Source organism: Netta rufina (assembly GCF_964035555.1).
Source record: "Netta rufina genome assembly, chromosome: 4".
Taxonomy (NCBI): Eukaryota; Metazoa; Chordata; class Aves; order Anseriformes; family Anatidae; genus Netta; species Netta rufina.
Genome location: NC_140127.1, coordinates 44,707,694 through 44,734,121, shown reverse-complemented (window position 1 = coordinate 44,734,121; position 26,428 = coordinate 44,707,694). Strand labels below are relative to the sequence as shown.

General features: G+C 37.1%; 1 protein-coding gene across 2 annotated transcripts in view; it reads right to left on the bottom strand.

The window, feature by feature from the left end:
* Nucleotides 1–9,668: 9,668 nt before the first annotated feature.
* The window catches only part of PDE5A (phosphodiesterase 5A), a gene marked incomplete at its 5' end in the record, with an annotated part of 59,373 nt that continues 42,613 nt past the window's right edge, over nucleotides 9,669–26,428 (bottom strand). For both annotated transcript variants that reach the window (XM_084285830.1, XM_084285831.1), the window contains 10 exons: nucleotides 9,669–10,349; nucleotides 13,648–13,731; nucleotides 14,249–14,323; nucleotides 14,902–14,965; nucleotides 16,470–16,547; nucleotides 16,637–16,737; nucleotides 17,892–17,979; nucleotides 21,345–21,439; nucleotides 23,265–23,390; nucleotides 25,478–25,624. In XM_084285830.1, coding sequence (XP_084141956.1) covers nucleotides 10,212–10,349; nucleotides 13,648–13,731; nucleotides 14,249–14,323; nucleotides 14,902–14,965; nucleotides 16,470–16,547; nucleotides 16,637–16,737; nucleotides 17,892–17,979; nucleotides 21,345–21,439; nucleotides 23,265–23,390; nucleotides 25,478–25,624 — 996 coding nt within the window. In that variant the 3' untranslated portion in view covers nucleotides 9,669–10,211. The remainder of the gene's footprint in view (nucleotides 10,350–13,647; nucleotides 13,732–14,248; nucleotides 14,324–14,901; nucleotides 14,966–16,469; nucleotides 16,548–16,636; nucleotides 16,738–17,891; nucleotides 17,980–21,344; nucleotides 21,440–23,264; nucleotides 23,391–25,477; nucleotides 25,625–26,428) is intronic.

Sequence of the window (26,428 nt, the reverse complement as noted above, 5' to 3'; positions counted from 1 at the left end):
TTTATGAGTTACTTAGAACTATTAACATACTACAATCTGACTTCAGATTTTTTGCATGTAAAAGAATGATGCTATGTATACTTCAGGGTTGAGTTCTTGCAAAAGCTTTCTTTTTCCTTCTAGAATTATAACTAAGATTGTAGATTGTTTTTGTATTTTTTTTTTAGTGTTGGAATACCTCACTATTTTATTTTTTTTTTCCCCTTCGTCTAGCTTTTCTTTGTGTAGATTTCAAAGCTACAGTTTTTGTTTAGATGCTGCATTGAAAAATCTGTTTAGTATTGCTGGTTGCATGGAAATCTTGAAAGCTAAAGGTGTGGATTCTTGTATTTGTGGCTTTCATCAGTTTGCCAGCTGTGGGATACTAGAAGAAGGCAAACTTAACTTTGAAGTTTGATCTTTAAATGAGGTGGATGGAAATCAATGGTTAACTTATACTGCTTTGCCAATCTCATCGTGCCAGCCCATGATAAACACATCAAGCTGTATTATGAAGATAATTCAGAATGAGATTCCAAAGATCAGGGTGGCAAAAATGCTTTTGCAGTGGGTTGCATTCCTCTATCCCATTTATTGTTTTGTGGCTTGTCTTCAAGTTGTTCAGCCTAAAATTAGCAAGGACAGTAAACTCTGCTGTACCACAGAGTGGTACTGGCTTGGGGCCAGTGTAAAAGTAATATACTTATATAAATATTATTACATATAATGTTGTTATATATATATATATATATAAAGAAAGATATGAGTCTCTTCATACCTGTTAAAACATGATGCAGGTTAACTGATGTCTGTCAGGTAACTGGGAACTGATTTGACAGTTTCTGCATGTTTTCTGATACAGGAATCTTCTAAATGTCCAGGAATGAATAGCAAGGATAGCTGGGCATTGATGTCATTTAAGTACATCTAGATCCCTTGTCATGAAGTTTGACTGAGAGTTTAAACCACAATAGTTATATTTATATGGCTATAGTAAACATAATTCTATGTCAATAAAGCCAACCTTAGGATAACTTATGGGTGGCCTAGCAATAAGGAGTTCAATGTAGCTTGACTAATGCCATCTCTTCCATAAACAATTTCCAAGTATGTATTGTAACTGGATGTTCTGCTGCAGCAGGATTAGATCATACTCGAACTAGCTTTTGTCCTATTCCAGCTGCCCATTTGCTGAGTTTGTTTTTGGTTTGGTTTGGTTTTGTTGTTGTTGTAGGCTTTTGGTTTGTTTGTTTTGTAGAATCACAGAATAGTTTGGGTTGGAAGGGACCTTAAAGATCATCTAGTCCAATCCCGCTGCCATGGGCAGGGATGCCACCCACTAGACAAGGTTGGCCAAGGCTCCATCCAGCCTTGCTTTGAACACCTCCAGGAATGGGGCATCCATAGCTTCTCTGGGCAACCTGTGCCACTGCCTCACCACCCTCATAGCAAATTATTTCTTCCTTATATCTAATCTAAACCTACCCTCCTGTAGTTTAAAGCCATTCCCCATTGTCCTATCCCTACACTCCCCGACAAAGAGTCCCTCCCCATTTTTCCTGTAGGCCCCCTTTAGGTACTGGAAGGCCACTGTAAGGTTTCCCCAGAGCCTTCTCTTCTTCAGGCTGAACAACTCCAGCTCTCAGCCTGTCTTCACAGGAGAGGTGTTCCAGCCCTTTGATCATCCTGAGGCCACGAGAGCAAAGCAGAGGCAAAGAATCACCTCCCCTGCCCTGCTATCCAAACTGCTTTTGATGCAGTCCAGGATACAGTTGGTTTTCAGGGTTGCAAGTGCACCTTGCCAGTTCATGTTGAGCTTCTCATCCACCAGCACCCCCAGGTCCTTCTCCTCAGGGCTGCTCTAAATCGGTTCTTGGCCCAGCCTGTATTTGTGCTTGGGATTGCCCCAGCCCAGCTGCTGGGCCTTGCCCTTGGCATTGAACCTCATGAGGTTTGCACGGGCCCACCTGCCAGGCCTGCCCAGGTCCCTCTGGATGGAGGGACATGTCAGCCACAGCACTCAGCTTGGTGTCATTGGCAAACTTGTTGAGGGTGCACTCATCCTACTGTCTGCGTCACCAACAAAGATGTTAACAGGGCCAGTCCCAACCGTTTCAAGCAGTATCTGGATACTGCTGATAGTGCAATATGTTTAACATGAAACTTCACCATTTGAAGATTACTTAGGAATTTCCATGGAGCATAGAATGCATCTGTCTGATTATTTAGTAGTGGACTGTGGATCTTAAAACTTACTCTGAAGTGTCTGTATATGCTCCTTTATAATATGTGTGTAACGGCTCTGTTCCATGAAGTGGTGCATGTTGTTGAGAGTTGACTACTGGAGAGATCTGCAGTACAAAGGCTACTTCACAATAAACTGGAGGTTAAAAAAAAAAAAAGAATCTAGAAGCAAAATGCAAGGTTTTCTTAAAGAAATACTAACTCTGTTAGTTTCGTCATCTACTAGTGTACCCTAAAACGTGTCCTAGGATTACCAAGAACAGTAGAATCTGTCCTAGTCATTATGAAGAGGAAGTGATATTGAGTTATTGCCAACATAAATAACAGCGTGCTTCTCCAGTAAACGTTACACAAATTTCTGAGTATTAGTGCCATTTGTCACTTGTCACATACAGACTAATGTCAGTAGACCTGTAGGGCTTTGAGTCAGGCTTGATTTAAACATGTATCTTAGTACTCTTATCCTGTATTTTCTGGGTAGATGCTTCGTAGCAGTCAAATCTGGGGAAGTAGTTAATGAACTAACGGTGTACAGTGTTGACGGTTTGCACCTATCTTTTCAGTTTCTCCAAAATTTGAACTTGCCTTTTGGTTCATTTCAACATATCTGTTTGCTGATTATACACTTTTTCTCTTGACTATGATACAGCTCCAAACTCCACAAAAGATTATTGTGATTATCGGGATTAGTGACTTGAATCTAATCTCAATCTGTAAAATAAGGATTTTTTCTGAGCTCAGCATAATAGCAAGGGAGCACCCTACACAGCTCAGGTAATTAAGCATTTGCGTAATGAAAGGGAAAGATGACTTCAACACAAACATTCTTTTCTTCATGTCTTATGTAAAAGCAGAAGTGGGACCCAGATCTTAATTCTGTCCAGCTAAGAAATAGATTTTGTGTGACCTTGATCAAATTAACCTCTCTACTTATCTGTGAACTGAACTTCCCTTACATTAAAAAGCCATTTATGTCATAAAATCCCAGTGACTTGATCAACTACTACTACTACTACAAAAAAGGCTCAAAAATAATAAATAATGCTTGTATGTGAACTAATCATGTGTAACTTAGTGGAATGATTTAACTGCGTGTTTTACTCCCAGTGTTTGTTAAAGATCTTTGATGATGTTAAAGAAAAGAAAGCTATGTAAAGTACAGAGCTATTTATCAGCCATTATGAACTGTTGGGAGGGCAACAGCAGGCTGAATTGCTTAGCCTCATATTTAATCAGGAAAGAGGATTTTATTTTTGACAGTACAAATTCAGAACAGAAAATAATACAGCTGTTTGAAGACCAGTTTAATCTCTCAGGAAATGTAAAAATTAATTTCTGTGTTAAATAAAATAGAGTTTTGGAAATACTGCAGGAAGTACACGCAACCAAATATTAGAAAAAAAAAATCTGAGTATACTGAAGTGAAAAATTACTGTGTTTGTAACTTGTGGTATTTTTCAACTTAAAGTTCTAAAGTTATGGCTCCATAAGTGCCGAAAAATGCTACTCTCCTCTGAAGGGCTGAAAAACTTACTGGCTGCTAGATGCCATAAACTTAGATCCTGAAGCTTAGTACTGCAGCAAACTCATCATTTGAATTAGTCTGTATAGATCTTAAATAGTGAGACTTCACTGGTGCACATCAGCAACAGCTGTCACCACTGTTACTAAAAAAAGGTGGAAGAAGGGGCTATCATCTTTTCCCGTTGTTTAAAAACGGTCATCAGTGTGCAAGATGTGAAAGACTGAGCCTAATATTCTTTTTCACCTCTTCAACAAAATACCCTAGTTCAAGGTGATATTCTTTTCTGGGTTGGGTAGGGAATGTGTTGCAGTATTCCTGCTGAAAACTGTGCCATTTCTCTGAAATGAATTCAAACATTCAGCAGGCCAGTGAACACCAAGCAGAAGCATGCTTAGGTTGGTGAATGGGGTGGAAAGATTGGAGTCCCAGCAGCAACTGGTTACCTGATATATGTAGATATACACAGGCAGTTGTTCAGTTGCACTCACAAATTGCAGTTGGTTTGAGCAAACAGTGCTTGGGTTTTGTACTGAACTAAATCTGGCCCTTCATAACTTTTTGAATGAGCCTGTTGTTTGTCAGGGATGTACATACTTGTTGGTTTTGCCTAGAGCTAAAAAAAAAAAAAAAAAAAAAAAAAAGTCAAGCCAGAAGTGTTGCTGTGGAGAACCTAATAGCCAAAGAACAGTGCCAAGCAGCCCATCGGTCTAGATTTACTTCTAGGATCAGCAGTTTGCACATGATGCAGCTTTTGGTGTAAAGAATAGAATTTTCACAGTTTTGTTGGAAGTCACTGGGTTGACTATTTCAATCTCTCTTATATGCTACCTAGGACTTGATAGCCAGGGACAAATGTTGAAGATGGATCTGTGTAACAGTTTTATTTGCCTACTACCAACCTGGTTTCTGACAGCTCCTAGCAATTGTAGCTGCACTGCTCTCTAGTGGTTAGTAGCAGCAAATTATTTTTTGCTGTTAAAAGAAACCCCACTGTCTCATGTCAGTAGTGCTCATGTTAGAGGTATCTTGATATTAATAGTAAAGTTTTTATCAGAATTTCTAGGTGCTAGAAAAGTTATTAAAAATGCAGTAAAATATGTATTTGCAGAAGTGATGTCTTGAATCAGGCAACAGTGAGGTGTTGAAAATTTAACCTCAATAATGCTAGCTAACAAAGAGTAAAAATTATTTGACATTGTCCTTTTTATTTTAAAAAGCATGAAAACAGTACAAAGAGAAGAATGAGGAAGTAACTAAGCAGCAGTTTGACCATCAAAAATAATGTGAATCTCATATTCGCTATCAGCTGTACAATTAAGAAGGACTAATGGTTCTCTTAAGTAATGTAACTAGTTTTACTAAATAGTCATAGGACAGAAGCAAGCGAGAACACATAACATTCAGAAGACTTTAATACTACTTAAAGGCAGAACATTATATACAGAGTAACCCAGTTAACCTAGTACAAAAATACTGTGCCCAGAAACTATATATTTGTTCAAATATTTTTAAGATAAAAGAATACAAGTGGACAAACTCAGTGGCTAGTGACTGTGATTAAGATTTTTATTAATCAATAATAGAAATGTATATTAAAACTATTTACAGTGCATTTCACACTACATTCTTCAAGAGACACATGCATGTGTCTGCCACGTGAATATACAGAGGGCTCAAATTCAAACTTTGATTACACCTGTAAGGTACCTTGGGCATCAGCAGCAATAGCTGAATGCAGTAAAGAGCAGGTGAGGCAGGTGTTACCAAGGGTAAGAGTTTGGTCCCTCTTTATGGGTGGAAAAGGTGGATTTGACCCATTCCTTCACTTTCTATCCAGTCTCCCACTGAGCTCAAGCCGACACCCTCTGAGGTAAACTGAATTTACGTAATTGACTTTAAATGGACACTTGAGCATACCTTAGACCCTGGCATGACAAGCTCATGCTGTGAAAGTTAGTGGAAACTAGCTATTACATAGCATTGTCACATAAATATACAAACAGTGGTACTTAGATATGAGTTTCTCTATGGAAACAGGCTTTATGTGGAAAATAAACTTTCCTATGCGATTTCCATTCATCTAGCAATGACAAAAATAAAGGATCTTGAAGTCACAATTTGCTGTATTTAGCAAGTGTCACCACCAATTACCAGGCCAGACTCTGTGATGTTTCTTCTTCCCGTGAAAGTCCAACCCAAAAAGTCCAGCCCTCGTTATTTCTCATACTCAGGCCAAAGTCAGATTTTTATTCAAGCTCCAATGTTCAAGCTTATCTCTCAAATTAGTGCAAGTCCCCAAAGAAGCAGAGCAGGGGAGTGTGAAATAAAGCTGAAACCTTGTGGAATGTAAAGTGCATGTGATTTGATGTGAAGATCGACCTACAGCATTGCAGAGACAAGACTCTTAACTAAAGCTAATGTAAAAATTTACCTGAAAGCTTAGGTCTCTGTAAAACCTTTAAAAGTGTAAGAATTAACTATGAATGAGGCACTTTTTTCATCAACACTCTCTATTTTCTCATGCTTAACTGTGAGGGGCACCAACCAGTTCACTCAGGGAACATCCCCTAATTTTAAGGGGTAGATCTGCCTTGTCATAATCTTTCTGTGTAATAAGTTGCACAGTCAGTTACTCAGTAATTCTGAAAAATCTTACACAAGAATAAGACTGCTCCAAAACTGGTAGTTCATGCCACTACCAGATAAAATGCATTGGGTTGGAGTTCAAAAACTTAGCTTTACATGCACTGAGTTGGCAGAAAGTGATGCATAAAATCAGGCTTCAGCCATCTCTTCTAAAGAGAGATCAGCTGGTTATCAATGCAAGAGATTATTCACTTTTATCACTAGCCCACTTGCATTTGCATTCTGGCACGGATCTGAGTGATTTGCTCTTGAATTTAAACTGCTACTGCTTAAAAAAAAATTAATTCCATCTCCAAAATCAAAATTACATTTTTTCTTTTTTTCTCCACTCTTTGTGGGTAATAGGAAACCTATATATTCCACAGCTAATACTGGATGTGTGGCTAACCTGCTGGGAAGAGAAGTACTACCTATAGCTTAAGAGCCTCGTTATTTTTAACTAGAAGACCTAGGGTTAATCAATAATTTTGTATATGTTAGTACACATGACAAGTTACTTTTTTTCAAAAGGGGGACAAAAAGAAAAGTGTATTTTAAGCATTAACCTGTACTGTGGTGTGACTTCAAAAGAATATACGTGCATGTCTGAGAACAAGTAGGATCATAACCTGTCTTAATTGAGACAAGGATTAAAAATTAGTGGGACAAATTCTGTAACCGAAGACTTAAATAACAAAGTTCACAACAGCTTTAGCAGACATAAGACTGAACTGATAAAGTGCTAAACTCCATTTCTTCTTGTATCTTCTGCTTGATTTCTTTAGCTAAATAATATAAGTTAGGGCAGAGTATGGTTGAAAGCCTACTAAAATAATCAGATACACAATTCATGATGAAATTTATGATAGTGGCATGGCTGGATTTGAATTCTGAAGGCAATGAAATTCAGTCAAAAAACAGCCTGGCTTTTTTTTTTTTTTCATACTGTCACCTATCTACATTATGAAATAAAATAAAACTTCCTGCAAACAGTCCACACAAAGCTATGAGACGAAACCAGCACCCTTTGACTTTGCCTTCAGGCAGAGTGAAACACTACAGAAGCGATTTGATTGTTCTCTGAATTTTCACAAAGTACAGCAAACTATGCTTTTAAGATTCTAAAACCAGTAGTTAAAGGGTTTCTTTTTGTAGAAATATATACAGATACAGGTATATTGTGGTATTTAAATGTTTTATTTACTAGGAACTATATTTCTATGAATGTTCCAATCTTTGTAGTGGAAGAGATTCTGTGGGATAAATGTGTACAAATATGTAATTAAATATATGCACATACTGTATAACTTTGTTCGTTCTAAGTGAACCTTTGAAAAATGCAGCTTGTGCATTTTTTTCAAGTCAAAGGTAAGAATCCAGCATTCTTTTGTAATAGTTACAAGCTTATATCATAATAAAGCTTTGTTGAACACACAATATGGCAAAGAAATATAATACTGGAACCTTAATGTAAATGATACATCACTACACTGTAATATCACCACAGTTGGTTCGCGGTGTTGTCACCATGAATTACTAGTCTCAACCATACCAGCAAGAATACATCTTTATATACATATACTTTGTTCATATTTATATTAAATACGTATTTCCTCAGTTGACATAATAATTATAGTTCAGCATCTCAAACATTCAAGGAAAAGAATATACAAGGACTATGCAAATCCTGAAGCAAGATTCCTATTTATCAAAAAGTACCTAAAAACATTGTATTTCTTTTGAGGTGGGAGACTGAGGGGGCAGTATGCTGCCATTTTTCTGCATGTCTATGACCTATCACATACATATATTGTACTGTGTATGCATATAAATACACATATGGAACACAAAACAACAATAGCTCTGGAATTCTTAATTATTGTTGAATTCCATACTTTCTTGGAAAATCCAAAAAAAAGAAAAACCAAAAAAAACAACAAAAAAAAACATAGGAGAAATACTTCTGTAGAAAAAAAAAAGTTTTCAAATACAGCTGCAATAATATATTATTGGTAGTCATTAGAGAAATTTGAGATGGGATTTAATCAGTGACAAATAATACAGGTTGGCAGAAACGCTGCAAAATGGAAGAATACATTATTCTACATTTTTTTAAAATTGAACATATTTTGTGGAACATTTTGAAGCACTTGCTTCATTTTTTGTTAGCTGCTGGTATTGCTTATTTAAATGCATAAAAAGAAGTTGTTTTTGGTGTCATTCTAACCAGCTACTAGAGGTGAGATTGATAGTCTCCTGGGAAGACAAATTTATTGCAGTTTCCAACAAGAATTTTCTGGATTAGTGTGATACCAAATAACTCCTGTCCTTCAAAGTATAATACTAAGTGTATGACCTTTACATTATACTTTTTTGATTTTAACTAGAGTCCTTACTACAGATAAAAAAATAAATAAATGAACATTTTCAGTCTCTGTGTCGCTGAAGTTATGCTTACCACTAACCAATTTTAGCTTGCTGACATTAGTCTCTTAATCCTGCTCAACCAAAGCAGTTGTACTCTCTTTGTACTACTCTTTTTAGGTTGTCTTATTTGTATATTTTCTTGATTTGGTTCCCAATGATCAGTTCAAAACAATTTTTATGATTCATCTTCATTTGAAGAAGCATCAATGCCTTCTTTTCCTAGTGCAAGTTAATTAATTCTTACTTTTCTGAACATTAATGCCTCATATACAGATGGTAAATCCCTGTAGCATTCTAGTCTATATTTGCTTTCAGTATTCTTTTTTCATATTCCTTTAAAACATGGTGGATCATTTTTGACATTAACTAGTATTGCTAAAAATGATTTTTAAAAGATATTAGCATTAAATTTTCTTCAAAGTGGTCATAGCCATTTCATAATAGCACTGGTCCTTGATGGTCACTGGAAGTATGCCATTCCTGCATCATTCTGATTCGGATTTCATCTCTTGCAGTCACATTCTCTTCCACTTTTCCTGCCTGTGATTTAGTTTGTTGGTTATGATGATGTTAAATTCAACTTCAAAATGAAGTTAAAACCATATAGAAATGATCCTGTTTAGTTTCCATTTCTCTTTTTGCTTCCTGCAGACTTTTATGGGAATCGCTCTTCCAAGGCAACCTGTCAGTTATGTTGCATTTCATCAACAACAAGCAATTTCCATTATCCATGGATAATTATGACACTTGTACCACATAATTCCTAAATTCTCCATTGCCTAGTAATTCACAGGGTTTTAAAAAATTGATGTAAGACATTTGCTAAGACATTCTTATCGCATGAAAAAGCTACTGGGTACACAAATTCTGGGGCTATTTCACTGCAAAGCCCAGTTCTGTCTCCTGAAAGAAGTCAGCACAGTATATGCTGGATTAAGCTCCCCAGAGTTAGTCCCAATCTTTCTTCACAGCCTCTGGGAAGAGAAGAGGCAAGACCACTCATTTCTTTTATAACCTTACACAGCAAAACTGGAAGAGGAAAAAAGGTGCGAAATGCAGTAGTCTTTAAGATACTGGCCACAACATGATCACTGAACAACTATATACATCTATAAAGTAATAGGCTCTCAGAGACAGTCGAGTAACTGCACTCGTACCTTCTTGTGGTAATAGGGTAGCATAAACTAACTTTACAGATCTTTTTTGATCTCACTCAGATGTAATAAAAGAAATATATGATCTTTATATAACCTTCACATATACATGGTCATGCTATATCTTGAAATGTGGAAAAATAATACAGCAGTGGCAAAACATAATCCAAATCCATACAGTGTTTAGTAAAATGCAGTACTCCCCTATTACTATGTCTTCTATGTGAACTTAAGCTTGTGGTTTTAAAATCGGCATCTCAGTTCCGTTTGGCTTGATTGCTTTCTCCATTAATCAGATTCTTCTCTTGTTGTTCAGCTAAGGATTGCCATTTCTGCCTATTTTTCCTACAGCCATCCAGTAAAGGGTAGCAGGCCTCTGATACATGCGTTAGGGCCTGAAATAAATTGTAAAACATGTAAAACAGTTTAACAACAACAAAAGTGTTCTTAAAGTTGACCATTAGAGAAACCAGAATGACTGAAATACGAGGTCTATTTATACCTGAAACTGAGTTTGTATCTTGATGTTTAAGGATCAACATCCTGTTGCACTTCAAACATGAATATAGTTACCCAGCAAATTGGGCTGAATGACAGTGTCTGTGCAGCACATGATACACAGGTGCAGGAGGAACCATCTTAATTTTGTTGTGTTACACACTAATGACCTGCCCAGGATTCCTAGTGAAGTACCATGGATGGACTTTGTTTGCAAGCCAGCCCTTTCTATATGTGGCAAGGCTGCCATTATAAAGATGACCTTGGAATGGGAATCAGAATCAGATGCAGAGCAGTTATAGTCAGTGTGACCATATTCACTGATGACGTCACTACTGATTCAGAGGAGTTGTCCCCAAAATATTTGAATTCAAAGCAATTAGCACCTGGTAGATAAATTCCATTTGGCACTTGGTGCCTCTGGGAAACAGTTGTAACTGAAGTCTATCAAGTATTTTTCATGATGTGGCTGTGACAATATAGCAGACTGAAGGAAAACTGGGTTGGTATTTAAATATAGAATTGAAAATTAAATAGAAGAATAAGCATTTTTGTGTTTTTCTGATGGAAGTGATGAATACGTATTCTCACACAACAGTGACACTTAGTCCTTACTTGCATGAAGGGTTCTGCTGACTTCTGGAATGAAGTCACCCTATTCAGAAATGTGGAGTGGGAGTTTAATAGTTCAGACAGTGCTGGACTACAGGGTATGGGCAAGAGTGAGACCACTGATTCTAGAACTACTATGAGGACTGTTAAGTATGTAGAGAAAAGTCCCAGTTCCTCTGCTGGTCACTATATATATTTCAAAAGTCAGAATTTCACATGGCTACTCTAGTGAATTATCAACTTGTATAAATCTTCATAGTTCCTTTCTGCTTTCTAGATAGTGTCATTAGTTCCAGTATACCTAAAAGAATTATTCTTGATTTACACCACTATAAGAAGAATGGGGCTCTCAAATATCTCTTGAGTATTTCTGATTTATTTCTCTGAACATATCTAAACAGCAACTACTAAATGGTACACTTTTTTTCTATTAAAAAGTTAAGAGTGAAACATGCATTTGTTTTTTTCAGATTCCTGAACTTAAAGGGAAGGCATGCAGATCAGTTAGCATAACTCCACTGGTTATCTGTCTAAAACAAACCACACAGCTTCAGTTCATTGGGATTTGAATGACTCTGAATAACATGGTAAGTCACAAACTTGCAGTGCTGCACTGGGCACTCACCTCTGCATTGTTTGTCAAATTCATACTGACTGGGTGAAAGCTAAGAAATAGTTGGTGAAATCACTGTAGTTACGATCCTGTTTATTGTTTGCTATTCTAGCATTATACTATTTGTGAGTGAAATGTGTGCTTGTTCATTTTCAAAGTAACATAGAAGTTGCTTATGTTTTACCATTTATTACTCATTGAACTAAAATCTGTGTAAGCAGGTGATATCTCCTACCTGTACTCCAATTAAAATAAACAGTGTGTCAGCTCACACTGTAGCCCTTTTCTTGGATTTACCATTATTGTTACTGGTTTTGTCACTTCCTCATAGGCTCCCCATTCTCTTTAGCGCTCTCTGCCCTTGCAGATAAGTCATGCTCACTTATCTCTCCAGTTTGGACACATGCTGGCTACTCTGAGCCTACATAAAGTCCCAGATGCTGCCAGCTTGCAATGTGTCATTCCTGTTCAGGACAGACTTTGAGACAGGACGAAAAATAGGAGTGATAAGCAGAAAGCTGTAAGAGGCAACATGTACATGCTTATAGCCCCTCCTGTATGCATGGCATCTCGTTCTTTCTTCCCCAGTTAAAGAGAAAGGAGAAGACTCCTAACATTTGTAGGTGCTCTTGGCTGCCAACCAGGAATTAGATTGTCTTCAGTGCAGCAAAACAAAGCTGCAGTTACAAAGCAGGGACTAAGTCACTAATAATTACTCACACACCTCATTTCCTTGCAGGAACTGTACAAGACCTAGGTACAATTTGTACTAATATTATTTGGTAACTGTTGATGTGTGATGCAGTGCATACTTCAGAGTAAATAACTGAATGTTTTCTGATCTTTTCATAAATGGGAAAATAAAGTTCTTCCCAGCAAATAAAGCACAGTTATACAGTCTCTGGAGCTGTGGACATTTCAGACTTGTTCAGATATCCTGTTCAAAGAATTTTCTATCTGTATAGTGTGTACCTTTGCTCAGCTACTTAGTCTTCTTTCAGCAGCTTAGCTACTACTGGAGACAGCTTTCTGAGGCTTCCCAGCAAAGGCTGCCTTATTTTCCTGACAACATTTTTACAACACAGAAACATGCAGGGGGCAGCAGCTAGTAGTTCCCTCCTTCCTCTACCTTTGTGTTCTTCCAACTGGTGGATATGGATTCTTTTTAGAAAGATTTACTTTGTAAAAATGAAAAAGCTGAATAATCACCTTTGTCCTCTCTTTGGAAGGTTAGACTATTTATTCCTCAACTTTCTTTTCTTTTACCTCATTGCCTGTAAAACACTTGCTACAGTCTCAGTGGACAAGCTTTCACTCTAGTGCTTTATTGGTTTAAAAAAGTTAGGAATTATGATTTGTTTCACATTTTATCTGACCAAGTATTTACTTATGCAGTTTGTGACCAGGATGAAAAACACTTTAATGAATACTCTCCTGCACTGCTTTTGTGTGTGATGAGAGAGAAAAAAATGGACGGGAAATTTTGAACTCAGGTGAATTTCTTATGTGTGTCATATATCACCTTTTGCATGAAAAAATCTGAATGCTATAGAACTTTTAAACAACACTCTTTATCAGTGCAGTACATGGATACCATTCTTTCCACAGATAGCAAAGCATTAGACGTTTTTGTCTTTCCCTAATGATCACAGCAGCTCACTGGCAGAATCCAAAATATAACCCAGGGATCTAATACCAGTCGACAGAACACAGCAATTACTACTAGATTTGTAAAAATTAAAACAGCATACATTAATCAGCCAAACATACCATGAATGGCAAATACTAAAATAATCATTTCTCCAACTGGATAATGCACTCAATTATATATATATATATATATCAAATCTTTTTTTTTTTTTCTAACTTGGGTATTACAACAAATTTTGCTCTAATTTTAAATCTGAAACTATTAGAAGGTACACTGAGCAGTTCTGGTTTTAGGTATTTCCAGTTCTAAGGCACCATACCTCATACAGCTGCAAACAAACAGCATCAATGAATCCAACCTGCATGCTTGGAATTTTGTTTTTCTTCTCTCTGTTCATTAAATCCTGCAAATAAGAAGTAAATAAGCTCTATGTTTAATAAGCTCTATGTTTAAATGCATTTAAATATGAAACAAAAACAAAGGGTCTGGAATCAAAAAGCAGCACCTTAAAAACACAGCAAGCTCAACACAGTGAGGCATCAGTACTTGTTATAATGCAGGTAATTTGACTGCATGACTAGCCTTAGAAGGTTGTCTTTGGACTGACAGAGCTAGAGGAATAGAAAAGCTTATTTGTTTAGGACAGGCTGCAAATACGTACGAATTTAGGAATGTACTTCCTAGACAATTTAATAATACTGATTTAGAAGAGATAATGCTATCTGTTCTTCTGGCTCAGAGATAATGACGTAGTGTTGGTGTCTGGGAACCACAGAAGACAACTGACTGCTAGGAAGACAGGGAAGGAGTTGGTCCTAAATTCTGGTCACTGACAGAAGCGGTGGCTTTTAAAAGACAAGTGAAGTGCTATTTGCAGAAGCCGTTTAAAGAGAGGTGATTCTATATCATCTTCCACTTACTGTTGGTTCTATGTTGAGTTCCTTCCGCTCTTTATCGCCCTGATCAAAGAACTCAGCAGCTACAAGCTCAGCAATCTGCAAGAGATTTCACACGTTGAGAGCTATAAAAGTTTGCTTGCCTACCGATGATCAAAACTGTTTTCTGAGTTTCCTACGTCTCCTTAGGATACATCAGATTGGGATTCCCCATAATGAGAATCTTCAACCTAACAGCTAGCCTTTAAATTTCTTTATATAGGTCTGTGCACAGAAGAAACACATGCATGTGCTGATACTTACTCTGACAAAGTAACATGGATAAAATCGCACAGAAGTGTCTTACCACTGGTAACAGCTGGAATGATCCACATAAAGGCCAGCTGAAACTAAATATTGTTGTATCAGTTGACTACCTTTTACTAACACTGAAATGTTACAAAAAACAGAGATTCATGATTCACCTTCAGACTAACCTACTAACGGGCTGACATAGCTAAATGCACAGATCTTGCTGCAAAGACCTGAGAAAGTCTTCAATCCACATTTAGCACTTTGAAGGACTGCTTCCTAAGGCTCTGTGTTCCACCCTTGCCTTTGTAATACAGGTTGGATGGAGGAAGCAGAAGACGTCATGCAGAGTTTGTATTTAGGAAGCCTTAAAATTAAACATATACCCGTTGCTGAACTGGCCATGGTTTGGTTATGGCTGATAAATCACAAGCAGTCATCAGCATTGCTCTACAGAAAAAAAAAAAAAAAAAGAAATTTATGAATATTGTGAAATTTATGTAATGCACAAAGAAATTTATGAATATTGTGAAATTTATGTAGACACCAAGACAAGTGATTAGTAAATAGAATATCCAATTTCAAGGAAATTAAAGTCAGAAAAACAAGTGAAATTAAAGCGAAGTTATAATGATGTCCAAGGCTTGCTGATGTGGTAGACCCTTTCACCTGTGTGAAATGAGCACATGGAAATGAGCAAATCTGTATCAACTCATTTGGTGGATTCACATCAAATGAACTGTTTCATTCTATTTTGCGACTGGACAGACAGCCCATTTGCTCCTGGCAGCCGAAAGGACCAGCTGTACCCTGGGATGCATCAGGCTCAGCACTGCTAGTGGGGCGAGGGAAGGGATTGTCTTGCTCTGCACTGCGCTGGTGTGGCCTCACCTCGAGCACTGCGTGTGGTTTTGGGCACCACAAAATAAGAAGGACATAAAACTATTAGAAAGCATCCAAAGGAGGGCTACAAAGATGGTGAAGGGCCTGGAGAGGAAGACGTCTGAGGAGCAGTGAGGTCGCTTGGTTTGTTCAGCCCAGAGCAGGGCAGGCTGAGGGGAGGCCTCATGGTGGCCTGCAGCTCCCTCACGAGGGAAGCAGAGGGGCAGGAGCTGAGCTCTGCTCTCTGGGGACAGTGACAGGACCCGAGGGAACGGCATGGAGCTTTGACAGTCTGTTCAGGGCAGTGGGCACAGCCTGGCGGAGTTCAAGATGCTTTTGGACAATGCTCTCAGACACAGGGTTTGAGTTTTAGGTGGCCCTGTGTGGAACCAGGGGTTGGACTCAATGATCCCTAAGGGTCCCTTCCAACCTGGAATAATTCTGTGAGTCTATAATTTATTCCTCCCATTAACAGTGACTACTATCGTTATTGGCAGTATGAGGGTCAAGGACTGAAACAAAAAAAGACATGAATGTGATTAAATGAGACAGGTTTTTAAAGGCAATGAATTTGAAATAGGACGGTCTTCCTTTCTGAGACAGCCTAGGTAAACCTGCTTTTCCCTAGCTGTGCATTACAAAGTGTCTTTCTATGATTAACAAATATATATATATATGTATATATATATATATATATATATATATATATAATTTTTCCACTTCCAGAAAGGAATCCGTTTAAAACAAACTGCCAGTCCTAAATCTTTATTTATGGGTGTCAACAATTCAATTATTAAGTTTAAAGTATCCACAGCAAAAGAACATGGTACTTAGGAATCCTATAGAATAGAAATGCTTCTGTAACTCCACATGCTACTTAACAAAAATTATTATTATTATAGGCTGCAGGCTTGGTAATTCACACCCAAGAAGTGATCTGTGTCACCTGTACCAGTTTGTACACATCCAGAGCACACAGATCTGCTGATTTTAATGTAGTTCACAACAACATGGCACGGAAAATTGGGCACCTAATATTAATTGACTTTTTAATCATTTTGCATTTACTTACAAAAATAGCTCCTTCTGCATAGGATCTTCCCAATTAAATTGCTTCTTCCTTAGAAGTTCAAAAAATTCTCCTCTCCTCCTTTAAAAGAAGTTAAAAGATTTTACAGTGTGCTGACACAACACAAATATCAAGCAGCGACTGCCCAGCCAAACTTGCCTCTGACTTACTTTATGTATAGTGCTAGGTCTGTGGCAAGAATGGCTTGTTTTATCATTTTCAGTGTGGCCTTGTATTCCTCAATGGAAAGGCTGCTGAGAATCTGATTTCCCTTTACAAAACAAAATAACAACAACAACAAAAAAAAAACAACAGCATTACTGGTAAAATAGGCAACAACACACCAGTTTGCTAAAATCTGTCTTAGATACTGAATCATTCCAAGTTGCTTATTGGTATCTGCTGTCATTCTTTTATCTGCTTCCTTTTGAGGATTCCCCAATTTAAAAATAAAAATTCCAGTCTTCTTGAGTAATGGCAGAATGAAAGCTGTGCAGCACAGCGTCATAACTGACTTTTACAAAATGAAACTGCAGGCAGAGCAACAGCAAAGCCTTTAAGTCCCTTTCATTCATAAAAAATAAATTTGCCATCAGCTGTATCAGAGCATTTCTCTTTCCTTTTTCCCACCCTTCCCTTAAGCACAGGAATGGTAACAGGTTCCACTATCTGCCTACACACCTCACGTAAATTAAAATACTCTCCTTTCATGAAGCAACATAAATAACAAGCTAGTACATAGAAAGACAAGATCAGCAGCCCATTGTCAAACCAAAGCACTACATAGTTGGTGACATGGCAACTTGCCTCCACATTTTTCCATATTTTCCTGTCCGAACAGGAGAGAATCATTGCAATACAAAGGATGCCAGAAGTATCACACCTGTGATACATGAACATTGGAGACACACAGCTTTGAAATGATCATGCATGATGAATAACTGGTCTTAGAATTAGTTAATAATAGAAGAAGAATGTAGCTTTATTTGCATATTTACTTAGCTTAGGTTTGGCTTCACTTTGGAATGTAAACATCAAGCAGTGTTTGGTTTGGTCTCATCAGGACTGCTCTGTGTATGTGTAGGCCGGAATGTTTTTAGAAATGAAAGCAAGAACTTGGGTTTGTCCAGTGGTTCATAAGAGGTCATGAAAATGGCAAGAAAGCTTTTTGTTTCCTTTGGTCGAAGGAGGCAGGTATTCAAGGATATTAGCAAGAATTCCCTTATCAGGCAACAGTTGGAAAGGTTTGGTGGTCCTCAGAAATGGAACCATGATCTCAAAACTGCTGCATTTGTTTTCTTTACCCAAAAAGGAATACAGATCACTTTAGGAATGTATAAGAGCAGGAATTTATCCAAAAGCTAAAAATAAAAAGTAAAATTGGGAACAGTTTCTTTTCAGCATACACAAAAACGAGGCACTCACTGGACTATTCAGGATCATCAGGCATTGATCAAAATGGTGATGCTCCATGATAGAGTGGCAATAGAGTTGAGCCAGTGGATGTTCACTTCTGAAGAGCAAAAACACCAATCAGATGGAGAAATCAAATTAAACATAATGCTCATCCAGAAATAATTTCCCTTTTAATGTTTTTTTTTTTTTTTCCTCTTTTTATTATCTGTTCATCCCCACCCACCAATGCTTGTTTTTAACCAGTTCCTTTCCCCCTTCTGTATGACTGGCTAACAAGATGAATATATTTGGAAAGGTGTAGGAGAAGTACAGATAAAAAGACAACAGTGTTACTTAGAGCACTGACAACTCCAGTTTTCTGCCTTCCATTACCTGTAGAGACCAGCTGCACGCAAGGAATGTGAACGTAAAACGAGGTCTTGTAAAGGGGTCAGAGTTCTTCCACAAAAAGGAAAAGCAACAAGAAAGGTTTCTTCACCAAGAGAATGTAAGTGAGTTTCAGTTTCTGTTACATTTTGCACACCTGCCTGGCATATTTCATCAGCTATACTGAGCTTGCAACTCATAAAGCAGACCTGATCTAAAGCCCACAGATGTCAATGGGTAAGTTCCTGCTGGCCTCAATGGACTCTGGTGCAGGCCCCCAAATGTTGCGCAGATAATTTCCTATTGGGCTGTAGCAAGTGTACTGATACTTCGTCACCATTCTCATGACCAAACTACAGCAGTATCATTACCTTCCCTTTGTCCAGGGCAAAATCCAAAAGGGAAACAAGATGTCAGTTGGACTACAGGCAGTGGAAAAACAGCATAAAACCAAGTGCATGGATACAGAATTTAAAGTTTAGTCTAGAAAAAAAATAATTACTGTTTGAGTAGCTTTAGACAAAATACATAAAATTCCTCCTCTGAGGATTTCTAATTTCCCCCGTTCCTCGTTGCATAACTTTCTTAGCTTTTGCTACTCTGTCTTCATTTTCAAATCCTGTTCCCACATTGGTTACCTCATATCTTTAACTAAAACAAGATTCTGTTGGAAGTCTGTTTTGCTGCTTATCCTGAAAATATCACTCTAATTATAATCTGACCTACAAACGTTTAATCATGTGAGAAATTCTGTTTTAGTGTACAGTTCCGTAAGACTTTTGGTATGGTTAAAGATCATTCACATGATTAAGTGGTTGCAGGATTGAGTCCCTATGTAAAGTACATGCACACAGAAACTCAAAAGTCATGAGAGGAGCCTCCAGGGATTTCAGAAGCACAGAAATGTGGAGAGAAAGATGGAAAGACAAACAAAAACGCACAAAGGGAGATTAAAGGATGCAAGTCCCTGGGGATTATGGGCTGGCTGCCCAGCACATCCTCTGAGACCACTGCAAGAGGAAAATATACAGCAAATATGCTTGCGTGTTTCTGTTAGAAAACAAATTGTAGGACTGTGCCAATGCACGCTGAGTGAAATTCCCATTGAGTTAAATGGGATGCATGCTATGTCCCTGAAGTTCATCTTGATCGAAGAGAGAAATATGTGAGAAAAATCTTACGTTATCTTCCCAAGTAGCGCACCAAACTAGAGCTTGCTCAGTACTTACAGACCCTGATTGTCTGGGAAGACACAAGTGCTGGAAATAAACTCAAGCTCCTAGTTCTGTACTACATAGCATTTCTGTTAAACCACCAAGCCAGGGCAAAGGACACCACTGCTTTCAGAACACAGTGGTTTGGTTATGCAGTTTTCATACTCTGTGTTTGCCTACTTTACATGTGGGTTTGAAAAAAAAAAAAAAGAAAACAAAAACCTCTGCATATCTACAAAAGACCTTTAAACAGTTCATTTCCTGTAATTTCTGCTACCAGGACCATTTTAATTTTTGAAACAGTTGCTTAAATAAAAAGAAAAAAAAAATCATATGCCAAGTCCCCACTTGCTCTGCTTCCAAGAAGAAACAAAAGGGATCCTTTTCTAGAAAAAAAATTGCTTTTCATTTAATTTAAATGTGGAATTTAAAAACAAAATTCATGGAACTGTTTTGTTGAAAAAGAATTCAGCTGTGATCATTTCTGCTTTACAGCATGTATGAATGTTAGATTTTGCTGTCTATGACACTTTCCCAGGACATTTTTGAGAGGAGATGACGCATCTCCAGATGTCTTCCAGGAAATTTATTTTTAAATAAATAAAGCAAAAAATAGCTAACCAGTTCTAATCACTGCAAGGCTACAAGTTACTGCTGGATTCCCCTATTTTCCCCATTAGGGAACTACAAAAAGGTTACTCTTTCAATTTTGTGGCCTTTTTTTTTTTTTGCTTTACACATTTGATCTTAGTGTTATTTTTGACACGTATCTGAAAGGCAGGAGCTTTCCTTCAGCTTACTTATTTTCTGCCTTTCAGTATTCTCTGCCTGAAACAAACTTTTCTTCCCCTAATATCTTACTTTACACACAGCGAGAACAGTTGACCACTTCTGCCAAAGGTAGCTTCAAAACCACTCCCCAGCTCTGCCAGAAAAAGATACAAGTATACATTTCTGGGTATCTTTTCCCCATCTCTGGTCAGATCAGGACACATCGCTGTATCACAGGAATACCATTATATCATGTTTTAAGTCAAGCTATTTATTCAATCAAAGAATCATGTAGTGTTATTTGAAGTGAATACTAAATTCACTGAAAAACACATTTTGTGCTGATCTGAAACTATTAATAAATTATTAAAAAAAAATAAAATACGGAGAAAATTTCAGAAGAGTTCAGATGATTTTATTTTGCTAACTTCAATCTGAAATATTTTGTTTAGTAAAGACTTTTTGTTTCAAGGCATTAAAACACATCTTGCCTTTTTGCTTTGTAAAGGCTTTTCTGTAATTTCAGACTTGATCAAAAGTTAGAGTACAGATAACCCAAAATAATGCCAACCAATCATAAATTTGTAATGTGGTTTTAAATATATGCCCTATCCAAATCAACTCTGAATTCTGGAAAACCATGGCTAAATCATGGGTGAAATGATCCGAGTTCCAAATGGTGCGGTGACTGCTCTGTGTCGTCAGGATGGCTCCACAGCTCAGCTCTGGGCTGGCCCAGGATAGACGGGGAACAGCTGGCTGGACAGCAAGCAATCTGAAAAGCTGCACGTTTTTGTCATGCTGTCGCTTAGAAGCTGGGACCTTTTGCTATCTCTGTGTGGGAACTGGGGGATGGGACGTATGGAACAGCAGCAGGAAGATGCTGCCCCTGCACAGTCTCTGAAGAGTTCAGGTCATCTGCCATCGCAGTTAGCTAGCTCAGCGAGGTTATGTGTCTTTGGCCTGTTTCAGACTGTTCTTGCACTTACTCCTATGTAAAGACCTTCCTTTGCACAGTCTCACACTGTCAAATCAATTAGACTGTACTTAGTTTAGTTCTGTGATTTTATGTATTTGATTGTTTTTATTTAACTTCTTTCAGGCTACTTACCTTTGTATGTAAGAGTTGTTCACCCCTCTGTGATCCAAATCATGGCTTAGAGCTGCTATCAGTAAAGCCAGTGTTTCTAAGTCAGTCAGTTTGCTCTATATGCAAAGAGAAATACAGGAAGTGAGTTAGCTTTGCAACAGGGATTTATTTTGCACAATGTGTTTTATATCTGCCATCTTGTCTTCACCTACATAGGTGATACTGCTCTGGGCAAAAGAGGCCACAAATGTAAAATTATGTGCCAACAGTAAATTTTTTTGTTTGTTTGTTTGTTTTTAAGTTCTGGCTCCATTACTTTTAGTTCAGCTCCTATATAACCTCAAAGAAGTTACGCTACATTCCCTAAATCAGTAGAAAAAAATACAAATTTCCCAAATGTCCATGGAATAATCAAGAGGGAAAAATGGCATGCTCTACATTGATCACTGGGCAAATACATTAACAGAAGTTCAAAACCCATGGATAACAAAATTAAGCAACATCAGATTCATTACTAAGAGCTTATTCTGGAGCTTCAGCAAAGATTAGTGGAGAGGTTACAGTTTCTCTTTCAAGAGTATTTCATACCACGAATGTTGTTCAATAGAAATGAATAGAAAATTTACTTAAATGTGAGAAACAGAGGTTGGACAAAACTACAATATTCATGCAGCATTTTTTTAATGGGATGAGAATAGCAGGCGCAACAGTCAGGACAGGAATTTGAAGAACAGCTAGTGACAGCACAGCCACTGAGGGGCTGTGCCCTGTGTACAACCAAAAATTCAGATTTTCTTCAAGCAGTTACAACTTCTGTGGATTGTGTCTGTGTTCTAGATAATGCAGCCTGTCCTTAGTCTAGTCAGATCAGTTTGGAAATGACTGATTTTATGTTTCTCTTAGGAAGATGTGTGTCCTATTGCTTGTTTTTCCTCTCAGATGAAAGGAAATTGAGAGACTAATGTTCAATGCAATTTCTGAGCCCAGAATCTAGGACATGAAAATGAGAGTGGAGTGAATCCAATGCAGTTAGGAATAAAACAATTTATGGAAATTGCAGTGGAGACTGACAGGATTCCAAAAATAGCAAGCAAGCTATCAGAAGCATCTGAGATTGCCATACTGCACACAGAGCAAATCTAACATGTCCCATTCTTTTCCAACTAGAAGGAATATGAATGTATTTGCCTTTGTCTCTTCATAAACCAACTAGTAACAATGGTGCGAAATCCAACTGAGAAACACGTTGATTCAAAATGAACAGGAACATTTTGTTTTCTTCAAGAAAAATAAAAAGTAAAACTGAAAACATATTTTGGAAAAGTCTCGAATGCAAGTTTTTCTTATTTTTGGGATCATCTGGCTCTTCAGTATTTGTAACACAGTATGATTAGACTGTTTTTGAAGTTATTAGTCTTTTAGGTGGAAAGCTGAAACTTTGTTCAAAAGCACCGAAATGAGCATTTAAATTTTTATCTCTAAAAACGTCCTATTGTTTGTCTACAGCTGTATTCAGCTCTGTGTATAAATTTAAAAACAAACAAACAAACAAAACATGTTGATTATAAGGAAGCATCATTGAAACCTATTTCCTTTTCTTACGGTCCGTTTGATCCCTTTCTTCTACAGCCTCTAGACTTGCTTGCAGCACATGCATTGACTTTTAAAAAAGATATAATGCTAAACATGCTTTATTTGAGATATTCCTATTGTGAGCATCCACCTGAAAGTTTCCAGAGGATTTACCTGAAACTGGATACATAACAACATGGCAACAACTGAATAAACCAAGCACTTAAAGCCAGAAGTCTTTTGTAGAAAACTTTGATTTCATTAGCGATCCGGTAGAAGGATGAACATCTTAACAACATGACAATTGGAACTCTTCATCAGTACAGAAGTTAGCCAGAAGGTTCTTAAACTACAAACAGCAAAACATACCTGAATTTTACCAGACTTTAAAGCTGCAAACATGCACTGTGCTGTATTAAACGCATGTCTCCAATTGTGATAAGCAACATTTTTCCGATAATTTTTCTTCACACTTAAAATCCATCTGCAGAGAACCTTTAAGAAACAGTACCACATAGTTAACTGTAAATATATTTAAAAAATATTCTTTTTAGGACAACAAATCATCCTCAAGATACTTTTGCAAACTCTCATACAGAAAAATTTCCTTTTACCTCAATTAAATTCAAATATAACAACATACTTGTATGTCATTCTTGTCAATATAGATAAAAATGTGCTTACAACCACCAGTTCAGCCTCTCCTTGAGTATGTAACACTTGTGGTTTTGTTTTTTTATTACTACTGGCCAAATGTTAGTATCTGTTATGTTAGTTAATAACTGTTGTTAATTCAGAAACTGAGTTATATTCAGCTAAGTGGGAGAAAAAAATACTTGCTTGTAACAACGTATGTCATAGAGACAATTTATTTTTGAATTGCAGAACTCTCTTAAGAGTTGTTTTGACAATGAACATGTGGCTTTTCACCCATATCAGCTTGTCAAAACACAAGCAGTTTTGGACTTTGGAAAGCAAGTATGATAGAAAGGCAGCAATTACTATATTGCTAGGTTGTATTTTCTTATGAAGGAAGCAAGTATGTCCTGGATCTTTTACACAAAGCTATTACAAGCTGTGGGTTATACTTTACTTAAAAAAAAGAAAGTGAAAGGCATGAAGGCCAGATAGTAACTGGATGTGTACTAATGCAGATCCCTTGGTTTAAATGTGTACAGCATACTGCTGGATGTTAAATGCTGGCTGAGGACCTTGGCCTTAGATTGTTCAAGATGAGTTTTAGTGTTCCTAGTGAAAGGTGGCAGAAATGAAAATTCAGTGTCACTCATACAGATGAACAATTATGCACAGACAAAAGCAGCAGTATTCTGTACCTTTTCACTGTTAAATAAGGAGTATTTTGCTAGTGCCAGTTATCTTTAGCTCTAGTATGGGAAGACAGAGGTGTAGCTTCTAAGATGTTAATGCTCTCTTGCTTCTACCGATATACGTACCTACATGTCTATTGTCATGGTGCTATCTTGTTGGTTCAAAACCAGTAGAATTGCTCCACTCTGAATTAGAAGTTACACCCTCTCTCTGTTGGGTTGTACCCGTTAAAGAGGTACAAGTTTTTGGCCTTACTGCAGAGGTAAAACTAAGTACTGTGATATTCAAGAGATCAGACTAGGTAATATAGTACTGCTTTCTGTGCTGAAACTCTACACATCTAAATTGTCCTATAAGCTGGTGATCTAGAAATTAAATACCTGTTCTCCCTTGCTAATCTGTCTATGCAGTCCTCCAAATGAATCTTGCATTTTGATACTAAGCTTTGGAAGTTTTATCAAAAAATATAAGAACAAAATTTAAAGCATTTATAAATGAATGTTTTTATTAATAGAAGTCATGTGTATTGACTGGAAGGCCCAAGAGATCACCTAGTCTAACTTCAGGGCAAAATCAGAATACCTGTCTAGATCACCAAGGACAGATGCATATTTACAACTAGGTCTATTGGTAAAAGCCTCCAGTGGAATTTTCACAGTCCACTTAAGTAATCTATTTCAGTCTTTACTATCTCCATAAATATAAAGTCCCCCTAACATCTAATCTAATCTTTTGTAGGGGAAAGACTAAGCTATTTACTTCTCTTACAGCCTTATATGGACACAGAAAACCTACATTACTGTCCCTTTTTTAACAGTCTTTCACTTACTGAAAAGTCGCTAACATCTCCCTCCTCAATATTCTGTTTTCTGGAAAAAATCAGCTTAATCATTCAAACTTTCCTAAATATACTAAAGTGTTAGTTCTCTCCCCAGATTTTTTAAATTTAATTTGTATCTCTTTGTATCTCTTCAAACATGAACTACAATATAGTTACTCCATGCGCATTAAACACTACTCCTCTGCCAGTGAAGAACAAAATTTGCCTTTTTTTTTTTTTTTTTTTTTTTTACTGTGGCACATTACTGACTTTTACACCGTTTCTGATAATAATAGTCCTGAAATGTCCTGAAACTAGTCCTTAGCACAGGTTTTCACTTATTTCTATACTGTAGGCTTGTTTCACTATTATCTTGATTTTCCAATAATTAATTTGTCTCATTATGTGAAGCAGCATCTGACAGCTGTTATACCTCATGTTTCATTTGGAAATTCTGCACCAGATTGAGGTCTGTGAACATTCGAATTGTGCACAGTGTTGTTTCAAAATCCGATAGCTCAAAATCACTGAAGTTGAAGTCAGTTAGGTTGAGAGATTGTGCAGATGGTACTACAGCAGCCTAGAGAACAAGAGAATAAAACTTAGCATAAGAAAAGAGAAATCATAACATAACTATCTGCTTTTTCAACAGAGAAGTAGTGAGATACTAAATTTTAACTTCCTTCACGTTATGCTGAAACCTCATAAGTACTTCTTATTTATCTTTCCTTAGCCTTACTTCTTTAACATTGCCTTATTTGCTTCCCAGATTTAACAAACACTTTTTCCATAGATCAAGAGGATAAGTAAAGGATTACACGGTCAAACAGTCTGTTATCTAAGTCACCTAAGAGAAATTACAACTAAGAGTACATATGAAATTGGGAGATTGAGAAAATAAGGCAATGTAGTTTGTTTTTATGAAAATACAGACATCAAAATCTGTAACTGTTGGTGTTTTTCTGAAAATGGCGAGGAAAGATGTCACTGTAGACTTGTTAGAACAAAGATTTCCTAGCAGAATCCATATTCAGCACTGCGGTAGCCAGAACCTGTCCACAGGCAGAGCTTTCTCAGGGCTAAAAACCTGAAAAATTAGGGTTTACCTCTGGTCAGATAATATTTAAAACCCTTGAATAATGTTTTTAATGTATTTAGAGTATAATCATACACCTTTACTTTGAAATTCTAAAGTAGACATGCAAAAAAACCCCCCAACAAACACTATACTTTTAAAAATCTGTAAGTTCTATCAATAATCTTCCAACTCATCTCTGTGTATCACAGCTCTACATTTTCTAGTTATAAAATTCAGAGTATATGTATCAATTGCCCCTCAAAACGCAGATGTTAAATTTGTTAACACGTACATGATTTCTTATGT